General features: G+C 44.0%; 1 protein-coding gene across 1 annotated transcript; it reads left to right on the top strand.

The window, feature by feature from the left end:
* Nucleotides 1-11: 11 nt before the first annotated feature.
* Nucleotides 12-19,359, top strand: slc17a7a (solute carrier family 17 member 7a). The gene is made up of 13 exons (XM_060039835.1): nucleotides 12-260; nucleotides 9,374-9,626; nucleotides 10,068-10,186; nucleotides 10,914-11,028; nucleotides 11,656-11,743; nucleotides 12,151-12,237; nucleotides 12,868-13,010; nucleotides 13,348-13,497; nucleotides 14,544-14,676; nucleotides 14,843-14,953; nucleotides 15,322-15,449; nucleotides 15,587-15,656; nucleotides 15,969-19,359. Exons 1-13 carry the CDS (start codon nucleotides 199-201, stop codon nucleotides 16,376-16,378), a joined length of 1,869 nt encoding a protein of 622 aa, XP_059895818.1. The 5' UTR covers nucleotides 12-198; the 3' UTR covers nucleotides 16,379-19,359.
* The last annotated feature ends 173 nt before the right edge of the window (nucleotides 19,360-19,532 follow it).

Below are 19,532 nucleotides of genomic sequence, written 5' to 3'. Positions count from 1 at the left end.
GGAAGGGTTAGACTGTCGTCTATCTCAGTGGATCTGCGTTAGCGTGCAGATGGAGTGTGCACGGTTGTGGAGAGGGTAGGAAGGGGATGGGATGAGTGTGATCGAGAGGGAGGAAAGAGAAAAGGGCTGGGCGCGTTCAAGCGGGATAAGGGCGCGCGCAGGACCACAGCACACCGGCCGGGTCAACGAGCTGCAAGGATGGAGATCCGACCAGATAGGTTTAAGGCGGTGGCGGGAAAAACGCTTGGGAAAATACACAGGTAGGCACTTACATTTGTTTATTTTAATGGCAGAACTAATTTTGTTTTAATTGTCAAGGGATTAACTTACTGAGAAATGCTGGACCCCAATTCGTCATATATCCTCGACATTATGTCCCTATTGAGCAACTTTCTGTTACGCCTGAAGTTTTGGCGTATGTTTATACCGATTGGTTTAACGACATACATATGTTTTATGTTTATAGATCCTATAGGATTTGGAATCGCGTGAAATGCATTCAAGCGCACCTGTCTTGGCGTTATCGCTTTTCAAAAGGCAAACAATGAGAAATCTGGTTGTAGTTTAAGTAATCTGTTAAAATATAATGCTTAATTCGTTTCTTGTCAATTCAATTCAAAATCTTTATTTTGGGGGGTTGTTAGAGATACTCTTGTTTAATTGTCCGTAAGTAGGATCGTTCTGGTTAATTTTGGCATTGCAACATATTTAAGAATACATTTACGATATTATGATTAGAATGAAAAGAAAGGGAACTCGAGGCCGTTTTTTTTGTATAATTCTGTGTTAAAACCTAGGTGTGGTTACGTAATTTGTCCGTGCGTAATTTGTGCGTCCTGCGCGCCTGAACGGGATGGCCATATGGAACCACACAAAGAGGGGATAATCCATTATATGTTGAAAATATTTACTAAAATAATAATGACATTTATAAAATGAATATAGACCTACAAGTAGTTATTTAGTTTTATTCTTTATTAGAGGCGCTAAACTTTGGCTATGAAAGAAACGGCTATCAAATCGTGTTTCAGTGTTGTTCACCAGCACAAAAGGGCAATTATTTATTTTTCTCAATTCTTACAGGAGGCCCAATAAACAAAGTTGTTTTTTTCACTTCAAATCTGTCACCACTAGCTCCCAATATCCAGTGGTCTGTTTCCCATGAACACTAAACTGCAAACAGAAGAATTTTAAGACAATGCTCACATGTAATAATTGCTGCTTTAAGCTTGCACATTGGATTTGAGGTAGCAACCAAATGTATAAATCCCTTCCTGAAATAGCCTGTTTTTCAGTCCAGCTGTCGGACCATACAAATCCCTCAACCCCCGCCCCCCCTCCCCCCCAACCCATTCCCAAGTCATGTCACTTCCTGTCCCTCGCACGCACCCTCAAACTCTCCCCAGCCATCCATCCAGCATCTGTCTCTGTCTATACCTCTGTCCATAGGTTCTCCTGTCCGTCTTCCCATCTATCCATTTATCATCCATCCATCAAGCCGGCTTTCCATCCATCCATCTGTCCATCTATCCATCCATCCGTTTCATTGAACCTTTGAGGCAACCCTCTGCCCTTCCGGTAACTGGGATTAACTCTTGAAGATCACGCAGATCACAGTCTCTCTCTCTCTCTCTCTCTCTCTCTCTCTCTCTCTCTCTCTCTCTCTCTCGCTGGTGGCATGAGCCCATGTGCAAGCTTAGGTCCAGCTTACGCTCAGGTCTCCCACATACTCGGGTCACGTGCACGCGCGTGCTCAGGACACGTGCATGCGCATGCTCTGGAAACGTGCATGATCAGGTCCCACACACGCTCTGATTTGGCCTCTGATTGGTTTGCGTGAAGCCAGCAAGGGAAATGGAAACAATTGAACCAACTGTGCAGTGTGCATGCAGAGCCTGCACTGTGTGTGTGTGTGTGTGTGTGTGTGTTTGTGTGTGTGTGTGTGTGTGTGTGTGTGCACATGTATTTCTGTGTGTATGCATACATGTACAGGGCACACATGCATGTGTGCATTTGCCACATGACTCAATGTAAACAGATACAAGCGAGTTGTTGAATAGGTGAGGAGGAGGTTGAGATCAGAAAACAAAGGCGTGTTGCAGTGGAGCCAGTGGGCATCCCTCCCTGTAGTCTAGTAGATGCGAGCTCCCAGCCTCCCTGCCTCTCAACCCCCCGGCCCCCCTCAGATGAAAGCCGACGAGAGGTCATCTATTATTTAAAGTTTTTCTCCATCAGAATGCATCTCCTGTTTCTATATTAAACTTCAGTCGGTAAGCATAAACGTAAGCACTGTGAGGTCACCAGCAACCTCTCTCTCTCTCTCTCTCTCTCTCTCTCTCTCTCTCTCTCTCTCTCTCTCTCTCTCTCTCTCTCTCTCTCTCTCTCTCTCTCTCTCTCTCTCTCACTCTTTGCACCTCCACCCCCAATGCATCCACTCTTACCACCTCCTCCAGTCTCACCACTTCCTCCATACTCACATCTTCACCATTCTTCTTTATTTCCTCAAGACAAATAAGAATGTGCGTTGCGGTAGAACATTCAAACCAACTCACCACCGCCTCTAAACTCGTTCACACATTGCTGCGTGTCATCCAAAGACCACCTACATGTTTCTCTAAGAACGGTATTGAGAAGGAGTTGGCGTATGTTGTCTTAGGTAACACTTGACACTATTTAAAGATAGATGGAAAGAGATAAAGTAGCCATTCTGAATCCTATTTGATTCACATCGGTGTATCTATCTATCTATCTATCTATCTATCCATCTATCCATCCATCCATCCATCCATCCATCCATCCATCCATCCATCCATCCATCCATCCATCCATCCATCCATCCATCCATCCATCCATCCATCCATCCATCCATCCATCCATCCATCCATCCATCTATCTATCTCATTGATTGCAAGTAAGCAATCATTAACCCAAAAATATTTACATTTGCCGATGATTGCTATAGTTTGTATTCTGTGTATGACACTGTACCTGTATGATATTACGAGGCAAAATTAAAACATTAAATCACTTATTTTGTAGGCGATGGGCATGATGCTATTATTAGTCTTTCGTGTGTGTGTGTGTGTGTGTGTGTGTGTGTGTGTGTGTGTGTGTGTGTGTGTGTGTGTGTGTTGCGCGTGTTGCGCGTGTGTGGTCGTGGGTAGGGTGGGCATGGGGGGGGGGGGGTTGTCCATGTTTGCATGTGTGTGTCTGTGAGGACAAACTGGTACTGTTTGCAAAAATTTAAAGTTGACAATTAATTAGGATAACAAGCTATATGGAAGTCACGGAATGTTGATGCTTAAATAATAAGTGAATGTGTGTGTGTGTTTGTGTGTGTGTGCGTGTGTGTTTGGAGGGGGGTGGGGTTCTTTCTCCCTAGGTGACACAGTCCCACTGAGACCCAATCTGTTCACAAGAGAGAAGGCGGGGGGGGGGGGGGGTTGTTTGTAGTGCAGAAAACACTGTTAACCCAAATAGTATGATCATGTTATTGTCACTGTCAATTGCTTGCAGTGGAGCGAAAACATCCAGGGACGATCAATCAATGAATACCATTGTGCTCTGACCTAAGACCACGGTCTCAATCTTAAGGTAGAGCAGGAACACACACACACTACAACGCACACTACAAATTGGATGTGTGTGTCTGTCTGCCATTATATAATCATTTGGATCTATTCCTCTCTCATTCAGTCTCTCTCTCTCTCCCTCACTTTCCATCACTCTCTTTTTCTCTCTCTCTCTCTCTCTCTCTCTCTCTCTCTCTCTCTCTCTCTCTCTCTCTCTCTCTCTCTCTCTCTCTCTCTCTCTCTCTCTCTCTCTCTCTCTCTCTCTCTCCCTCACTTTCCATCTCTCTCGCACTCCCTTTCTCCCCCTATCATCCTCTTATGGGGGATTACCCGAGATACTCTGTGAATTGGTGAATTTAATATAAAAGGTAACAAATGTCCAGAGTCCAGCAATCCTGCCTCAAACTTTACTCACAAAGCAAATAAAATGGAGAACTCTAGTCACACCATATCGTTTTAAACTTCAAAATAAGTGGTTGTGGGTGTGGGTGTTTATCGGTGTAAATAAATGATTGATCTTCATGCATCATCTCATGCCACTATGATAACAGAAATTGAAATACAAGCAGAGAAGAATCAGGGATCACCTTTACGTTTCTATATTAACAAAGAGAAGCATGAACAGTTTACAACAACAACAGTGTTTCTAGCTTGACCGTTGAACTGAGAATGTCCACACTGGTGAGCCTGCTAACTGATTCTGCTGCTTCTGCTCATTAAATAATGCCAGCTGAGACTGTTCAGGTCGCCGCAGTGCTAACGAGAGAGCTACGCTAACGAGAGCGCTAGGCCACACGTTAAGCTTTTCGAGACAAAAAGACAGATGAGGGTTTGAAGTGACAAAATTGAATGGCATTTATGCCTCTTTCTCTTTTTATCTCTTTAAACACACAAACACACACACACACACACACACACACACACACACACGCACACATGTGCACACACACGCAAACACACTTTGTTAGAACTGCAGAATTATCAATTTTTGTAGAACCTTTGCCAGTGTGCTATTTAAGGATTTAACAAACATATTACATTACATAATGTAGACACACACACACACACACACACACACACACACACACACACACACACACACACACACACACACACACACACACACACACACACACAGTCATCCAGGTTGCAGTTCAGCGCACGCTAGTAATTAACAGTAACTTAATGATTGCCGTGGGCTAGCCTCGTTAGCTGCTATCATATGTCTAAGTTTCGGGCTGCAATCTGTCATGGATTGTAAGTAAGGGTCTTCCACTTGGACTGAACGTAGCTTTTTAAACTAACCTGATTCCTGACCACGAGAATCCAAGAGAAATGAAAAACAGTAGTAGTACCCATATTGTTCCAATGGTGGAACGTAAAGGTGTTGTGCCCAAACTCAAGCATCCTAAAATACATTTACATTTATTTATTTATGCATACATTTAGTACAATTATTCTCCAACACTCAACACTGCTCCAATACATTGGGAGCCCATGGAAAAAGTTTTGGGAAAGCGACAGCGGGTCGGTTTCCCAGCGCGAGACAACATATCCGTTGGGTTGTGCGTCGGGGCTAATACAGGCTGTCTAGGGCATTGTACATGTGTTTAGAACCGGTCTGAGGGTGGGTCAGAGAGACACCTGTGTTGGCCCACTGCAGGGATTTAGCAGTGGCTCTGATTATGAGTAATTATGGTTTCCTCTGGCCAGTATGGCAAACATTTATATCATATTAACCATATATCCCTAGCCAAACCAAAGGTTAGGGTTTAAACCTTCTGAATAGTAATACCGTTATACCATTATATTTCTATCTATCTATCTATCTATCTATCTATCTATCTATCTATCTATCTATCTATCTATCTATCTATCTATCTATCTATCTATCTATCTATCTATCTATCTATCTATCTATCTATCTATCTATCTATCTATCTATCTATCTATCTATCTATCTATCTATCTACCCATTTTTTTGTATCTATCAATCTATCTATCTCTCTATCCCTCTGTCTCATTGATTGCAAGCAATTTTACCGGTGTTGCATTTTCTCATAGTGGATTGCAAATCGTAAATACATATTCCTATGGATAGATATACAATATTCCTTGGTGGAATGTTACCATTTGAGTTTAATTTGAGAGTGCAAAATTAGCTCTGATTTAAGTTCTGGGTAAGTACAGAGATGTGAGTGTTTGTGTTTGTGTGTGAGTGTGTGTTGTGAATTTAAACAATACCTGCCATTTTAAAGTTACAACACGAGTGACCAGTAAGAGAAAGATCTGGGAATGAATGGAGCTCCGCCCAGCAATGGTTTGTTCTCCCGTGTTAATTTGCGGAAGTGGAGCGTTTTATCGTAATCCTAATCTGAATGTTTTCACAGATAAGCAGCGGAAGTGGGAGTGGAGAGACTCACAGTCAGACAGCTCATAAATGATAGAGTAAGGGGAGGAGGGAGAGTAAGATGGAGAGCGAAAGAGAGGGGGAGCGAGGGAGGGGGAGATAGAAAGGGAGTTAGAGAGAGAGAAAAGGGAGAGGGAGATAGAAAGAGAGGAGCAGAGGGAGGAAGAGGGAGAGGGAGACAGACAGAGAGGGAGATTTGAAGGAGGGAGATTGTACAGCCCATGTGAGAAAGCAGAAGATATTGGAGAGTGCAAAGCCAAAAACAAGGACAGCACAACCTAACGTGTGTATGTATAGACAGAAACAGAGAAACGGAGAGGAGAAGAGACAGTATAAGAGAGAGACAGAGAGGCAAGCATGAAACCAAGAGATAAGGAGATAGTGATAGAGAGACAGATAGACAAGGAGCCCAATACAATGTTTTTCATAGCAAGTGAAACATAATAAAAGATACAAGATACAAGATCATTTATTGTCATATACAAAATGGAAACATAGTTTACACAGGGCAATGAAATTCTTAATTTGCAAGTTCCCTTCACAATATATACTTAAAATAAAAGTAGATAAATAAATTAAACTACTAAAAATATCTGTACAAAGAGCAGAATATAGTTAAACAAAAACAGTTAAATATATAATGGGTCCTAGCTGAATTCATCAACTGTATGTTAGGCTACTAGTCTCTTAATACGTGTAAGGTCTATGAGAGGATGAGGGGATGAGGGGATTATGCTGAATCTGCTTTGTGAAAATGAGGGAATGAGTGAAAGCCACGTGCAGCTGGATTAAAATGAATGAAGGAAGGCCAGATAGGTGGATAGAAAGATAGAACAGTAGAGTGATAGAATGATAGATACATATATACATACATAGATACAGACACACACATGAAACAGACTTCAGCAGATAACAGTACAGAAGCTAATGTGAATAATTCATCAAAACTCCAAGAGCATTAATAATTGACCACCATCCTAGGCGGCTTGCTGTGGTGCTGGTGGATATGTTTTTGGGCTAGGATGTATTGCCCAGGGAGTGTGGGAGGGCTGAGTCATTGTTCTAAATGAAGGAGTATCTTTCAGTTTGCTGGACCACAGCATTCAAAACAACATACCTGGGTCTAAAGTAGATGCAGTCAGGTAGAGCAGGGTAGGGTAGACTGGGGTAAGGTAGGCAGGCTAAGACAGTACTGGTAGGCTTAGAAAATGCTAGCTCGTTTTGGCTAAGCCAGGCAAGACTATAATTGTATAACTTAAACAGGACTAGTCTAGGTGTGGACTGGCTCGTGCGGCCTGAACTTAAAGACTGAACCGGGCAGTCGTCATAGGTTTGGGAAGGCTAGATTAGGATAGTGTATAATATGATGGGATAGGACACACAGTTGTTTTGGTGGTCCTGCCCACAGTAACCCATCCTGAGTGATTCTCCAGCTCAGTGGGTATGTAGATCAGCCCAGTGGACGCCATGGGAGCTGTGTGTGTGCAATGCATGTGTGTGTGTGTGCTTGCGCGCGTGTGTGTGTGTGCTCGTGCGCACGCGCGTGCGCACGCGCGTGTGTGTGTGTGTGTGTGTGGGACTCCCCGCATCGTAAATAACTCACACACACTGTGCTTCATATGGTTGAATGATGTGTGTGCAGACGTATACCTGGAATGTGTGTGTGTGTGTGTGTTAGTGTGTGTGTGTGTGTGTGTGTGTGTGTGTGTGTGTGTGTGTGTGTGTGTGTGTGTGTGTGTGTGTGTGTGTGTGTGTGTGTGTGTGTGTGTGTGTGTGTGTGTGTGTCTGTTTGTGTCTGTGTCTGTGTATGTGTGTAATTGACAGAGAGGTTCTTGTACACAGATGGCCTCTCTCCTGAATTCTCTGTTTGACAGTTATGCAGTGCTGGTTTATTTATGTATCTATTTATTTATTTATTCTTGAATTCTTAAATTGAGCGTTCCTTTCTCTGACCTGAGCTGCTTCAACTTAGAAACACTGCCTATCAAAATCATGTCATTATGTTTGACTGTTATACTGTATATTCTGATGGCTTGGATTTAACTATAGATGTGAAAGCCAAAAAGCGACAGAAGTCATATTGAATAAAAAAGACAGAAACAACTAGTATGTAAGGAAGAAATGTAAGGAATGCTGCAGCGAGGCTGGAATAATCGTAACCTTGAGCACTTCAAAAGTGCAGCAGCTGTCACCTCTTTCAAAAGCCAACTTTGCCACTGTCTCTGTCCCTGTGATAAACTATCGCTGTGCGAAGCTCATCGGCGTGAGGGGGGAGGTCTGGTGTGGGCTGAGGGGTGAGGGGTGAGGGGTGAGGGGTGAGGGGTGAGGGGGACGGATATGTTCCTCTGGCCAGCTCTCCTCCCAGCCAACTTACCAGTAGGTCCACTAACAGATGCCTCCACACACTGGGATGCTGAGTCAGACGTGACAGAAACATATGTCTGTGTGTGTGTGTGTGTGTGTGTGTGTGTGTGTGTGTGTGTGTGTGTGTGTGTGTGTGTGTGTGTGTGTGTGTGTGTCTGTTGCTAAAGTGTCTGTTGACTTAGCTTTGGCAATGTAATGATTATGTCTCATGCAATTTCAATCTCTTTGAAAGCTACTGCGGTAGATCCACTAGATCTTGGCTGTTAAACGATTACAAAGCAGCACATTTACGGCCATGCAGTCAATAACATCCATTTACATGTGCATACTATAAAGTACACATAAACTACAATATACTACGCCCACAGAGACGATACAAAGGCATAGAGGATTTGGGTGAGAAGGAAATACGACGACTGCCCTCAATTTTCTTATTTTTATTGTGGGGTCAATTCTGCCAAATATTCATTGTTATTTGTCAAGTTGCAAATATTTTGTCTTTTTGGCGATTTGAAAGCTTTTAGGGAAAAACAAATCTATATTTTACTCACAAATAGCAGGACCTTTAGAGACTAAGAAACAGCCGCCTCTCTGCCATCTGTTTAGTTTTCATACTCTCCCTCTCTGTAAAACTCTGTACTCTGTTGATTATCTCTCTCTCTCTCTCTCTCTCTGTGTCTTTGAGCCTACCTCCCTGCCACTGTTGGACTCTCAATTCAATTCAAACATGCATATTGGAAACACATTTACATTTCTCTATCATTGACTTTTGATTTATTTCTATTTACTCCAGTAATTTTCATTCAACGCCTTCATCCAAAATCAAAAGTGTATTCAGATACGCTTCACTAGGCCGGAGACAGCAGGCAGGTTTCTCGCGCAAAGATTATCGAACCCTGTACCTTTTGGCTGCTGGACACAGAACACCCTAGCAGTGACACTCACTAACCCACCCGTCTACGTCTCTACGTCTTTCCCACCCTCCCTCCCTCCCTCCCTCGCGCCCTCCCTCCCCCCGCCCCCCCAGGCTGATAGAGAAGAGGCAGCCCAATGGAGAGACCATTGAGCTGTCAGCAGAGGGTCGACCCGAGGTGGTGGTGGAGAAGGAGATGCCGGTGGTGGACTGCACCTGCTTCGGCCTTCCTCGCCGCTACATCATCGCCATCCTGTCGGGCCTGGGCTTCTGCATCTCCTTTGGCATCCGCTGCAACCTGGGCGTGGCCATCGTTAGCATGGTCAACGACCACACCGTCTTCAAGGGCAACAAGGAGGTCCTGGTGGTAAGTGTGTGTGGGGGGGGACTGTGCATGTTTATGTTTGTGTGTGTGTGTGTGTGTGTGCCTGTTAAGTTTGTGTCTGCGTGTGTTAGTTGTGTGTGTGTATGTGTGTGTGCGTATGTACGTTTGTGTACGTGCATGTGTGTGTGCGTATGTACGTTTGTGTACGTGTGTTTCTGTGTGCATACGGGCATCGGTTAAAAGTTGGGTCAAAAGGTCTAGGACCCCCCTTATGTACGTGTCTCCCAGCCTTAAAGGTTTTCTGGGTCCATAACTAAATCCATACCAATGTGTTTTTGTGTATGTGTGTCCATGCGTACGTGTGTGTTTGTCTGTATGCATTTGCCTGCCTGCATGCGTGTGTGTGTGTGTGTGTGTGTGTGTGTGTGTGTGTGTGTGTGTGTGTGTGTGTGTGTGTGTGTGTGTGTGTGTGTGTGTGTGCAGGCCGCTCAGTTCTCCTGGGACCCAGAGACGGTTGGCATGATCCATGGCTCCTTCTTCTGGGGCTACATCGTCACGCAGATCCCCGGGGGGTTCATCTGCCGGAAGTTTGCAGCCAACAGGTGGGAAGGAGCTACACAGTGAAAGGCCTTGCTCTAGTGCCATCATCCACTGGTCCTATGACAACACATATGAAGATTCACCTGAAACCGACCCATAACCCTAATGCTCGGGCTTTAGGGGTTTGAGGGTTTGGTTTTTCTGTCGGGATTAGGAGCTTCTATGGTTTGGGTTTTAGGGTTTGACTTGCAGCCCTTTGGTAGGGTTAGGAATTCTTATTGGTGGAGTTTAGGGTTTGGTTTTGAGTTATTAAATACATGCCTTTATAACGATATCCAGTTTAACCATCCAGAGATATATGTATACAGTATATCACTGGTGCTACTCCTTAACATATTCCGTTTATATTATAGCAGTATTGTAAGACGTTTTTATCCAGTGCATCTTACAATACTATAAATACCTCCAATACCATCGATACATTCTTGATGTCGCTAGCCAAGGCAGGCTTTAACCCTTATCCTTTGTGTTGCTGTTACCAGAATTTACTAGTCGAGCTCGATATGTACGTATATCTACTAGACTATTCTGATAGAAAAAATTATTAAGATGACCACATTACATCATGAGATGACCCTTGGCCGTACTATTTACAATATTATTTGGAATGATTTCATGTCAAATTACTAGCACATATTTCAATTTCCACATAGTGTAAATTAAGTTTGTGATGTGGTTGTGTTTTGCGATATATTTGATATATGTTGATGTTCTCTGTGTGTTCATCAGGGTGTTTGGCTTCGCCATCGTAGCGACGTCCACCCTCAACATGCTGATCCCTTCTGCCGCACGCTGCCATTACAGCTGTGTCATCTTAGTCAGGATATGCCAGGGCCTGGTTGAGGTGCGTGTACACACACACTCTCTCACACACACACACACACACACACACACACACACACACACACACACACACACACACACACACACACACACACACACACACACACACACACACACACACACACACACACACACAGTAACTCTAAACACTTAATACACGGTCACGTACACCCATACACACATACTACACACACATAAGTGCATACATACAGAAATGTGTGCACCGAGACATGCACGAGCCCGCACACGGTTAGAGACACACACACCCACAGACAGATACAGACACACAGACACACAAACAGACACACACATAAATACACACACACACACAAACAAACACACATACTACCCTGATGTATATAAACGTGCATTCCTCTGAATGAATGAATGAATGAATGAATAAATATTTGAAAAGGCACACTTACCAGTCTGCGGTTTAGACAGTTGGGAATTTCTGCAGGAGTGGGTGAGTGAACGCTACAGTCTGTTGTTAATATATATTTAATGCACACAGTACACAAAATGTGTATGTGAGTGATATATGTAGATTACACATAGACCTTTGTGTGTGTGTGTGTGTGTGTGTGTGTGTGTGTGTGTTACTGATATATTGTTTATTCACGTGCAGGGCGTATCGTACCCGGCCTGCCACGGTATTTGGGCCAAGTGGGCTCCGCCGTTGGAGCGGAGTCGCCTGGCAACAACAGCCTTCTGTGGTGAGGAGCCCAGAAGATCCCACCCCGACAACCCACATGCACATACAACGTACACACACATACACACACACACACACACACACACACACACGCGCACGCACACGCACACACACACACACACACACACACACACACACACACACACACACACACACACACACACACACACACACATTCCCTGCCATCACTTTCTGCTTTTGGTCTGATCGACAATACAACCTTTCATACAGTATAGTATAATGTGCTGCTGATATACAACAACAGTACCTTGATGTGAAAGCTCTATGTCTTTTTTGAATTTATTCACGCTTTAATTGCGTCCCTACCCCCACCTTTTACTCCATGAGCGAGTGTGATGAAATGAGAACAAAACAAGTGACTTTCTTCTTCTCCTGTGCTTTCTTCAGGGTCCTATGCTGGGGCCGTGGTGGCCATGCCACTAGCCGGAATACTGGTGCAGTACACTGGCTGGCCGTCTGTTTTCTATGTCTATGGTTAGTTTTTCTCAGACCCCTGATTGGATAGAATATACATGTCTATCTATTGCTCAGCTGTATCTTAGAGGTGCTTTTGGTAAGAATAACACCATATTATGGTAGGTAAATATGTTAGAGATGAGTTTGCCTTCCTGCAGCTATTGAGGATATCTGTTTCAGGTTGATGGTGAGTCTCTTTACAACTCTCCAATCTTACCGACACAGTCTTTAAGCACACATCAGAAGGTGTCAACACCTAAGAATTTAACCATTAGTTAATAATCCTTTATTTAAGTAACAGCCATATGTTTATTTGACAAATATGTCTGCGGTCAGAGCAATATTGCAACTTTAGGTTCACTCCATTACGTCATTATTTTAGAACAACCAATCACCACAAACCAAGCACTAATCATTTCTGATTGCTGCTAATAAATGCCCAGGGACTTCACCTGTCAATAGTTGGTGCCATATAGAAACAACAATTGCAGTAAACCATGTTTTACTCGAGACAACGCTTTATTTTAGGGTTGGTGTGTTACTCTTTAACAAGTTGGTCTTCCACTTCTTCTTCTCTGTGGTCCTCGGCCCTTCCAATCTGTCATTTTGTATTCTTGACTTGTCTCCGGTCCTTTCCCCCTCTCCCAGGTAGCTTTGGGATCTTCTGGTATTTGTTCTGGATCCTGGTGTCGTACGAGAGTCCGGCCATTCACCCAACCATCACAACAGAGGAGAGGGAGTACATCGAAGAGGCCATCGGCGAGTCCACTTCCTTCGCCAATCCACTTCAGGTGTTTGTCGTTGCCATAATCAACACTTTTTTGTGTCATGCACTACGCTAACATTTATCTTGTAACTTTATAATAATAATAATATGTTTAAATCCCAACCTTGGTTTTTACCGCAACCGGCTTATTAATTCCATGTAGCTGGATTCATTTCAATTCATATGCAAATAATATACACATAATATAGATATGCACAAACATACAGGCACAGACGCAAACAAATGCATACTATTGACTATTTGGCTTTTTAGCTGCATCGGCCTTCTCCACAAACCATCCTGTTGCTGTGGGCACCAACACAGCTGAACTCCAATCATCTCATATTTTCTCTCTGTTGCAGAAATTCAAAACCCCATGGAGGGCTTTCTTCACCTCCATGCCGGTGTATGCCATCATTGTGGCAAACTTCTGCAGGAGCTGGACGTTCTACCTCCTGCTCATCAGCCAGCCTGCCTACTTTGAAGAGGTCTTTGGCTTTGAGATTAGCAAGGTGAGATTGAGTTTGGGCGGATTTAACGCTGAAACAGTTTTGAAACCTTCCGTCTGTTAGTATCACTATACACCAACAACATAACCCCACTGCCACCACTCTCTCTGCAACAACCACCCCCAGCCCTACAGCCACCCCCACCACTACAGCCACCCCCAGCCCTACAGCCACCCCCAGCCCTACAGCCACCCCCAGCCCTACAGCCACCCCCACCACTACAGCCACCCCCAGCCCTACAGCCACCCCCAGCCCTACAGCCACCCCCACCACTACAGCCACCCCCACCACTACAGCCACCCCCAGCCCTACAGCCACCCCCACCACTACAGCCACCCCCACCACTACAGCCACCCCCACCACTACAGCCACCCCCAGCCCTACAGCCACCCCCACCACTACAGCCACCCCCAGCCCTACAGCCACCCCCACCACTACAGCCACCCCCACCACTACAACGGCCACCAACACCAGAACCACAACCATGACCACCACCATCATCAACACCATCACCACCATCACCACCATCACCACCAATAGACCACCACCACCACTAGGACCACCACCAATCCCATTTCAACCACAACCACCCTCCACCACAACCACAACCATCACCACCATCATAGACACCATCACCAATGACACCGCCACCCCCCCCCCCCCCCCCTCCACCACCACCACAACCATTACAACCATCATCAACACATTCACCATTGTGACCACCAACTCCTCCACCACCATCACCAATGACACCGCCACCCCCCCCCCCCCCCCTTCCACCACCACCACAACCATTACAACCATCATCAACACATTCACCATTGTCACCACCAACTCCACCACCATCATCACTTACACCCCAACAGTCGACACCAACATCATATCCACCTCACCATAATCACCCCGTCTACAACCGCCACCCCCTTTACCAACCGCAACAACAACAACGATACATCTATAAGAGTCTGATAAAGCAATGTCTGCTCAGCGACATTACACCTCCGCATTTTGATTTCCACCTGATACCTTCCTCTCGCTCCACATTCCAGGTGGGCATGGTGTCTGCCCTGCCCCACCTTGTAATGACCATTGTGGTGCCCATTGGGGGCCAGCTGGCCGACTACCTGAGGACTCACAACCTCATGAGCACCACCAATGTCAGGAAGATGATGAACTGTGGAGGTGAGGCTGCCTGGTGGCTGGTTAGGTGCAGCTTGAATTCAACCTTAGAATGGGTTTTAAAACATCCCTTAAAAAACACGTTTTTTAAATCTTTGAGACAATTCAAAACCATATTTTTTTTTTTTTACATTGTACTCACACTTCATTGTATGTGTTTGTGCTGTAGGATTTGGGATGGAGGCCACTCTTCTTCTCGTGGTTGGCTTCTCTCACACTAAGGGGGTCGCCATCTCCTTCCTGGTGCTGGCAGTTGGTTTCAGTGGTTTTGCTATCTCAGGTAAGCCTGTGTTATATATTTCATTGTATTCTTTTTGTTTCCTGCATTACCTGGTATATAATATATACTTTTTTTAAGTGTCTTACTTGAAAAATGTCATACATACATGTATATATATATATATATATATATATATATATATATATATGTATACTGTATTCTTTCTTTAAGTGTCTTATTTGAAAGATGTCATACAGGCTTCCCCATTCAAATTATAAGTATTGTGTAATTGATGTATAGTTTAATATTGCAATCATGTTCATTTTTAGACACATGGACTTATCATACATTTAACTTGTATAGTGCGTTTCAAAGCACTCAAAGTCGCTTCACCGTTAAAACACAGGGCAAAATCGTCCTTGTTTTAGGCTTCAATGTCAATCACCTGGACATCGCGCCGCGGTACGCTAGCATCCTGATGGGTATCTCCAATGGTGTGGGGACCTTATCGGGGATGGTGTGTCCCCTCATCGTGGGCGCCATGACTAAACACAAGGTAGATGTGACCTCACAAACTCACACCTTACCACTCCATAAAGGACAGTGGATGTAATTCTGGATTATGCAGGGCTTCCACCACGGAATCCTAAATTGACAGCATGTATGTATACTGAATGACCTTCTGACTTCCAGACCCGTGATGAGTGGCAGTACGTGTTCCTGATAGCTGCACTCGTACACTATGGAGGAGTCATATTCTATGGTATGAAGTGCACACACACACACACACACACACACACACACACACACACGCACACACACACACACACACACACACACACACACACACACACACACCCACCCCATTTCACCTAGCTAGTTACGCAAGAGAACCCCATCCGGTTACACACTAACACAAACACGTACACACACTGGAACTCTCACTCTCTCACTCTCCCTCACACACAAACATACATTTCCTTGACACTTTCTCCACTAATAGTTTTCTATGATTGCAGAATGCAGAATCGTAATCCGATCATTCAAAACCACGAACAATATAATTTTCCCCTAGGAATATTTGCGTCCGGAGAGAAGCAACCTTGGGCAGACATAGAAGACACCAGTGAGGAGAAGTGCGGCATCATCGACGAGGACGAGCTCGCGAATGAGACGGAAGAGATGTACCGCGGGGGCGGGCAGTACGGAGCCATGAGCCAACCGATGAGCCATGGTGCCAACGGTGGAGGAGCAGGAGCAGGAGCAGGAGGAGGAGCAGGAGGAGGAGCAGGAGCAGGAGGAGCAGGAGGAGCAGGAGGAGCAGGAGGAGCAGGAGGAGCAGGAGGAGGAGGAGGAGGAGCAGGTTGGGTGTCGGACTGGGATAAGCAGGAGTATGTGCAGCCACCAGGATACAACTCCCGCGCGGAGGGGGTAGACGAGGAGAAAGGAGGAGGCCTGACAAAGAAAAAGAGAGCGATAAATTGATTTAAAAGTAAGAAATATAGATTTTGTTTGGATGGAGGTGATGAGAATAGGTCTAGGACTAGGTCTATGCAATATTCAATGGAGCTGCGTGATGTGCATTTGTACTGTATTTTCAATCGCACATAAGAGAGCAGAAGTCTTATTTAATGTTATTAATGAATTGTGAAGTGTGTTTGTGTGTGTGTGTGTGTGTGTGTGTGTGTGTGTGTGTGTGTGTGTGTGTGTGTGTGTGTGTGTGTGTGTGGGTGTGTGCGTGTGCGTGTGCATGTGTGTGTGTGTGCAAATGTGTTGGGGTGTGTATGTGTGTGTGTAATCGATGGATATTAATGGGTATGTATGTACAGCTGCACTAATAGAACTTTCCATCCTGCTCCTGTGCCCATTGTTATTGGTGGGGAGTGTTGTGATGTCACAGGAAGTGTTTTACTGAGCAGATTATAATCTTTAGAAGGGGTTTTACTAGGCAGATTCTATTTGTCTGGATGGGGTTTTGCGGAGAAGATTCTATATGTCTGGGTGGGGTTCACCACATCTGGGTGCCAAGGATATTATGATTGAAAATAAAATATTTTATTGGCAGCAATTGAAACTCACTTTTGAATATAAGCCATGTGGGAAGCTCAGGGCCATAGAACTGCTCAACGTTTTTAAATCTGCAATGTTTTATTAGATTTCTTATTATTTATTCATTATATTATAATATATATTATTCTCCTAGCAATGGGAATCAATTAGATCCTTAGTCAATGTCTTTATCAAACAATGACAATCCTTGGAAGAGGTTGATTTGCTCCACTGCTTGAATATTCATGCTAAAGCTAATGCTAATGCTACTGATAATGCCATCCCAAATAATTTCTCATACTCAACGCATGTGTCTGAGGTGTAGTGGAATTGAAAAAGGTTTTTTAAGTACTTTTCATAAGGGTGCTTGGGTGTTGTACTAATATACAAGTGTTTTATTCTCCCCTAATAGTGTGTGTGTGTGTGTGTGTGTGTGTGTGTGTGTGTGTGTGTGTGTGTGTGTGTGTGTGTGTGTGTGTGTGTGTGTGTGTGCGTGTGCGCACCCCTGCCTAAACCATCAGCTCTACATGGCTGCAACTGACCATGACTTGTTTTCATTGTTAATTGAATAATCATTTAGTCTATAGAATGTAAAATGCCAATCACGCCCTCAAGTTACTAGAGTATGTTTTTCTTTGCTTGTTTGCGTGCTTGTTCTTGAAGGGCACCCAAGAACATATATGTATCGAATTTCCCTTGAATAGGAAAATAAATGTTTGCTACTTTTATTAACTATTTATAAATGACTGAAATTACCATTCAATAAGCAATATTCCATTAATTAATTAAATCTGTTATCGTAAAAAATTCTTTCCATCGACTAATCTGATCATTCTTCGTAAACTAATTGTTCCAGCACTACTGCTTGGTAACCTGAGCCTGTTACTCATGCCAGGCTTCAGAATGAATGTGTGCATGTAGTATGTGGCTGAAAATAATCTTACAGTACCTTTAGAAACGTAGATAACATCACTTCCATATTACTAGTTATTTAGCAGACGCTTTCTATCCAAAGAGACCTACAGTGACATTTTATTATGGAAGGCGTAAGGCAAATTGCTCATTGCTAGTGCCAACATGTGGTATAGCTGTGGGATTTGGGCTGGGATTGACACACCCTAACCACCTCCACGTGCACATCAGGGTGCGCACGTGGACCCTATCTCAGCCTAACCCTGACCGCGACCTACCTGGGCCACTGCTGGTCTATGGGTCACTAAACAGTATGCCACAGAAAGCACAATCATTCGACGCGGTTCTGACATCACCGCTTCACTGCACAGGTGGCCCACAAGGACGCCATGGTTACTCAGCTCGCAAAGAATGTGCGAGTACCACAAAACAAAGCTTACCGACATTTCTAGTGTTTTTCTCTTGTCTCACTCTCTTTATCTTAAAACTCTCGCTCTGTGTCTTTCTGTATGTCTGCCTGTCTGCTGTACTGTCTTTTATCCCTGATTGTCTTTCATGTATAAGTTGGTGGGTCAGAGAATGCAGATGTGTGTGTGTGTGTGTGTGTGTGTGTGTGTGTGTGTGTGTGTGTGTGTGTGTGTGTGTGTGTGTGTGTGTGTGTGTGTGTGTGTGTGTGTGTGTGTGTGTGTGTGTGTGTGTGTGTGTTTGTGTTGGGTGCAGGTGCTGTGCGGTGAGCATGTTATAATGATCCAAGAACACAGCAGTGCAGCCTCCCCATCCCGTCCTGTGTTTCACACACACACACACACACACACACACACACACACACACACACACACACACACACACACACACACACACACACACACACACACACACACACACACACACACACATTGAAATGGCTGTGTGCCATTTTTAACAAGCTGTGTATTGGTGGAAGCCTTGTGTGAGTGTGTTGTGTGTGGGTGTGTGAGAAAGAGACATTTTAAGTGGGAACTATGTAGTTTCCCATCTAAAATACTGTGTTGCTTTATTAAATATCAAATGATGTATTATAAAACAAATGTAATCTTAGTCAATAGTGTGTTGTGTTGGACTGATCGACAGTACTTCAGTCAAGGCTTAATACCAACATTGTTCTTGAGAGGTTTGATATGAATGTGTGTGTGATTGTATGTGAATTGTGTGAGTGTGTGTGTTACGTCGAGATATGGTGGTTTTGAAAGTGGATCAAATCAATATTTTCGTTCGACACGTTATAGAGATGAATGCCAATTGTATGTTTCTAAATGTCGTAACGGTGTACTTCAAAAAAAGATTCTGTTCTCTCTGTTCTTCCTTCTTCCACTGTCTTGACGAGATGTATGCTTTACCTGTGTGGGGAATCTGTGTAAAATAATTAAATAAATATAGATATTTAAACACACAGAAAAAAATGACTGTATGTAAAAGATGCATATGTGGCACATCCTTGTGTATAATAAAGTATAAATATCTGTGAATTTGAAAAAAAATCATCCATTATTTTGTCATTACACCATTAGCAAGAAAATACTCACACAAGACTTACAGCAAGCACATTGAAAAGCAAACCTCCCTCTCTGTCCCTCTCTCTCGCCATCTAGCCTCCATTTCTCTCTCCCATGGCAGATGGATGCAGGATTATCTATGTGAT

Source organism: Gadus macrocephalus, chromosome 2 (assembly GCF_031168955.1).
Source record: "Gadus macrocephalus chromosome 2, ASM3116895v1".
Taxonomy (NCBI): Eukaryota; Metazoa; Chordata; class Actinopteri; order Gadiformes; family Gadidae; genus Gadus; species Gadus macrocephalus.
This window is presented reverse-complemented; position numbering and strand designations above follow the sequence as displayed.

Coding starts and splice junctions, on each gene's coding strand:
- slc17a7a (XM_060039835.1), top strand. CDS start 199: ATGGAGATCCGACCAGATAGGTTTAAGGCGGTGGCGGGAAAAACGCTT. Junction 11,744..12,150: donor GGCAACAACAGCCTTCTGTG/GTGAGGAGCCCA, acceptor TGCTTTCTTCAG/GGTCCTATGCTGGGGCCGTG. Junction 13,011..13,347: donor CCTTCGCCAATCCACTTCAG/GTGTTTGTCGTT, acceptor TCTCTGTTGCAG/AAATTCAAAACCCCATGGAG.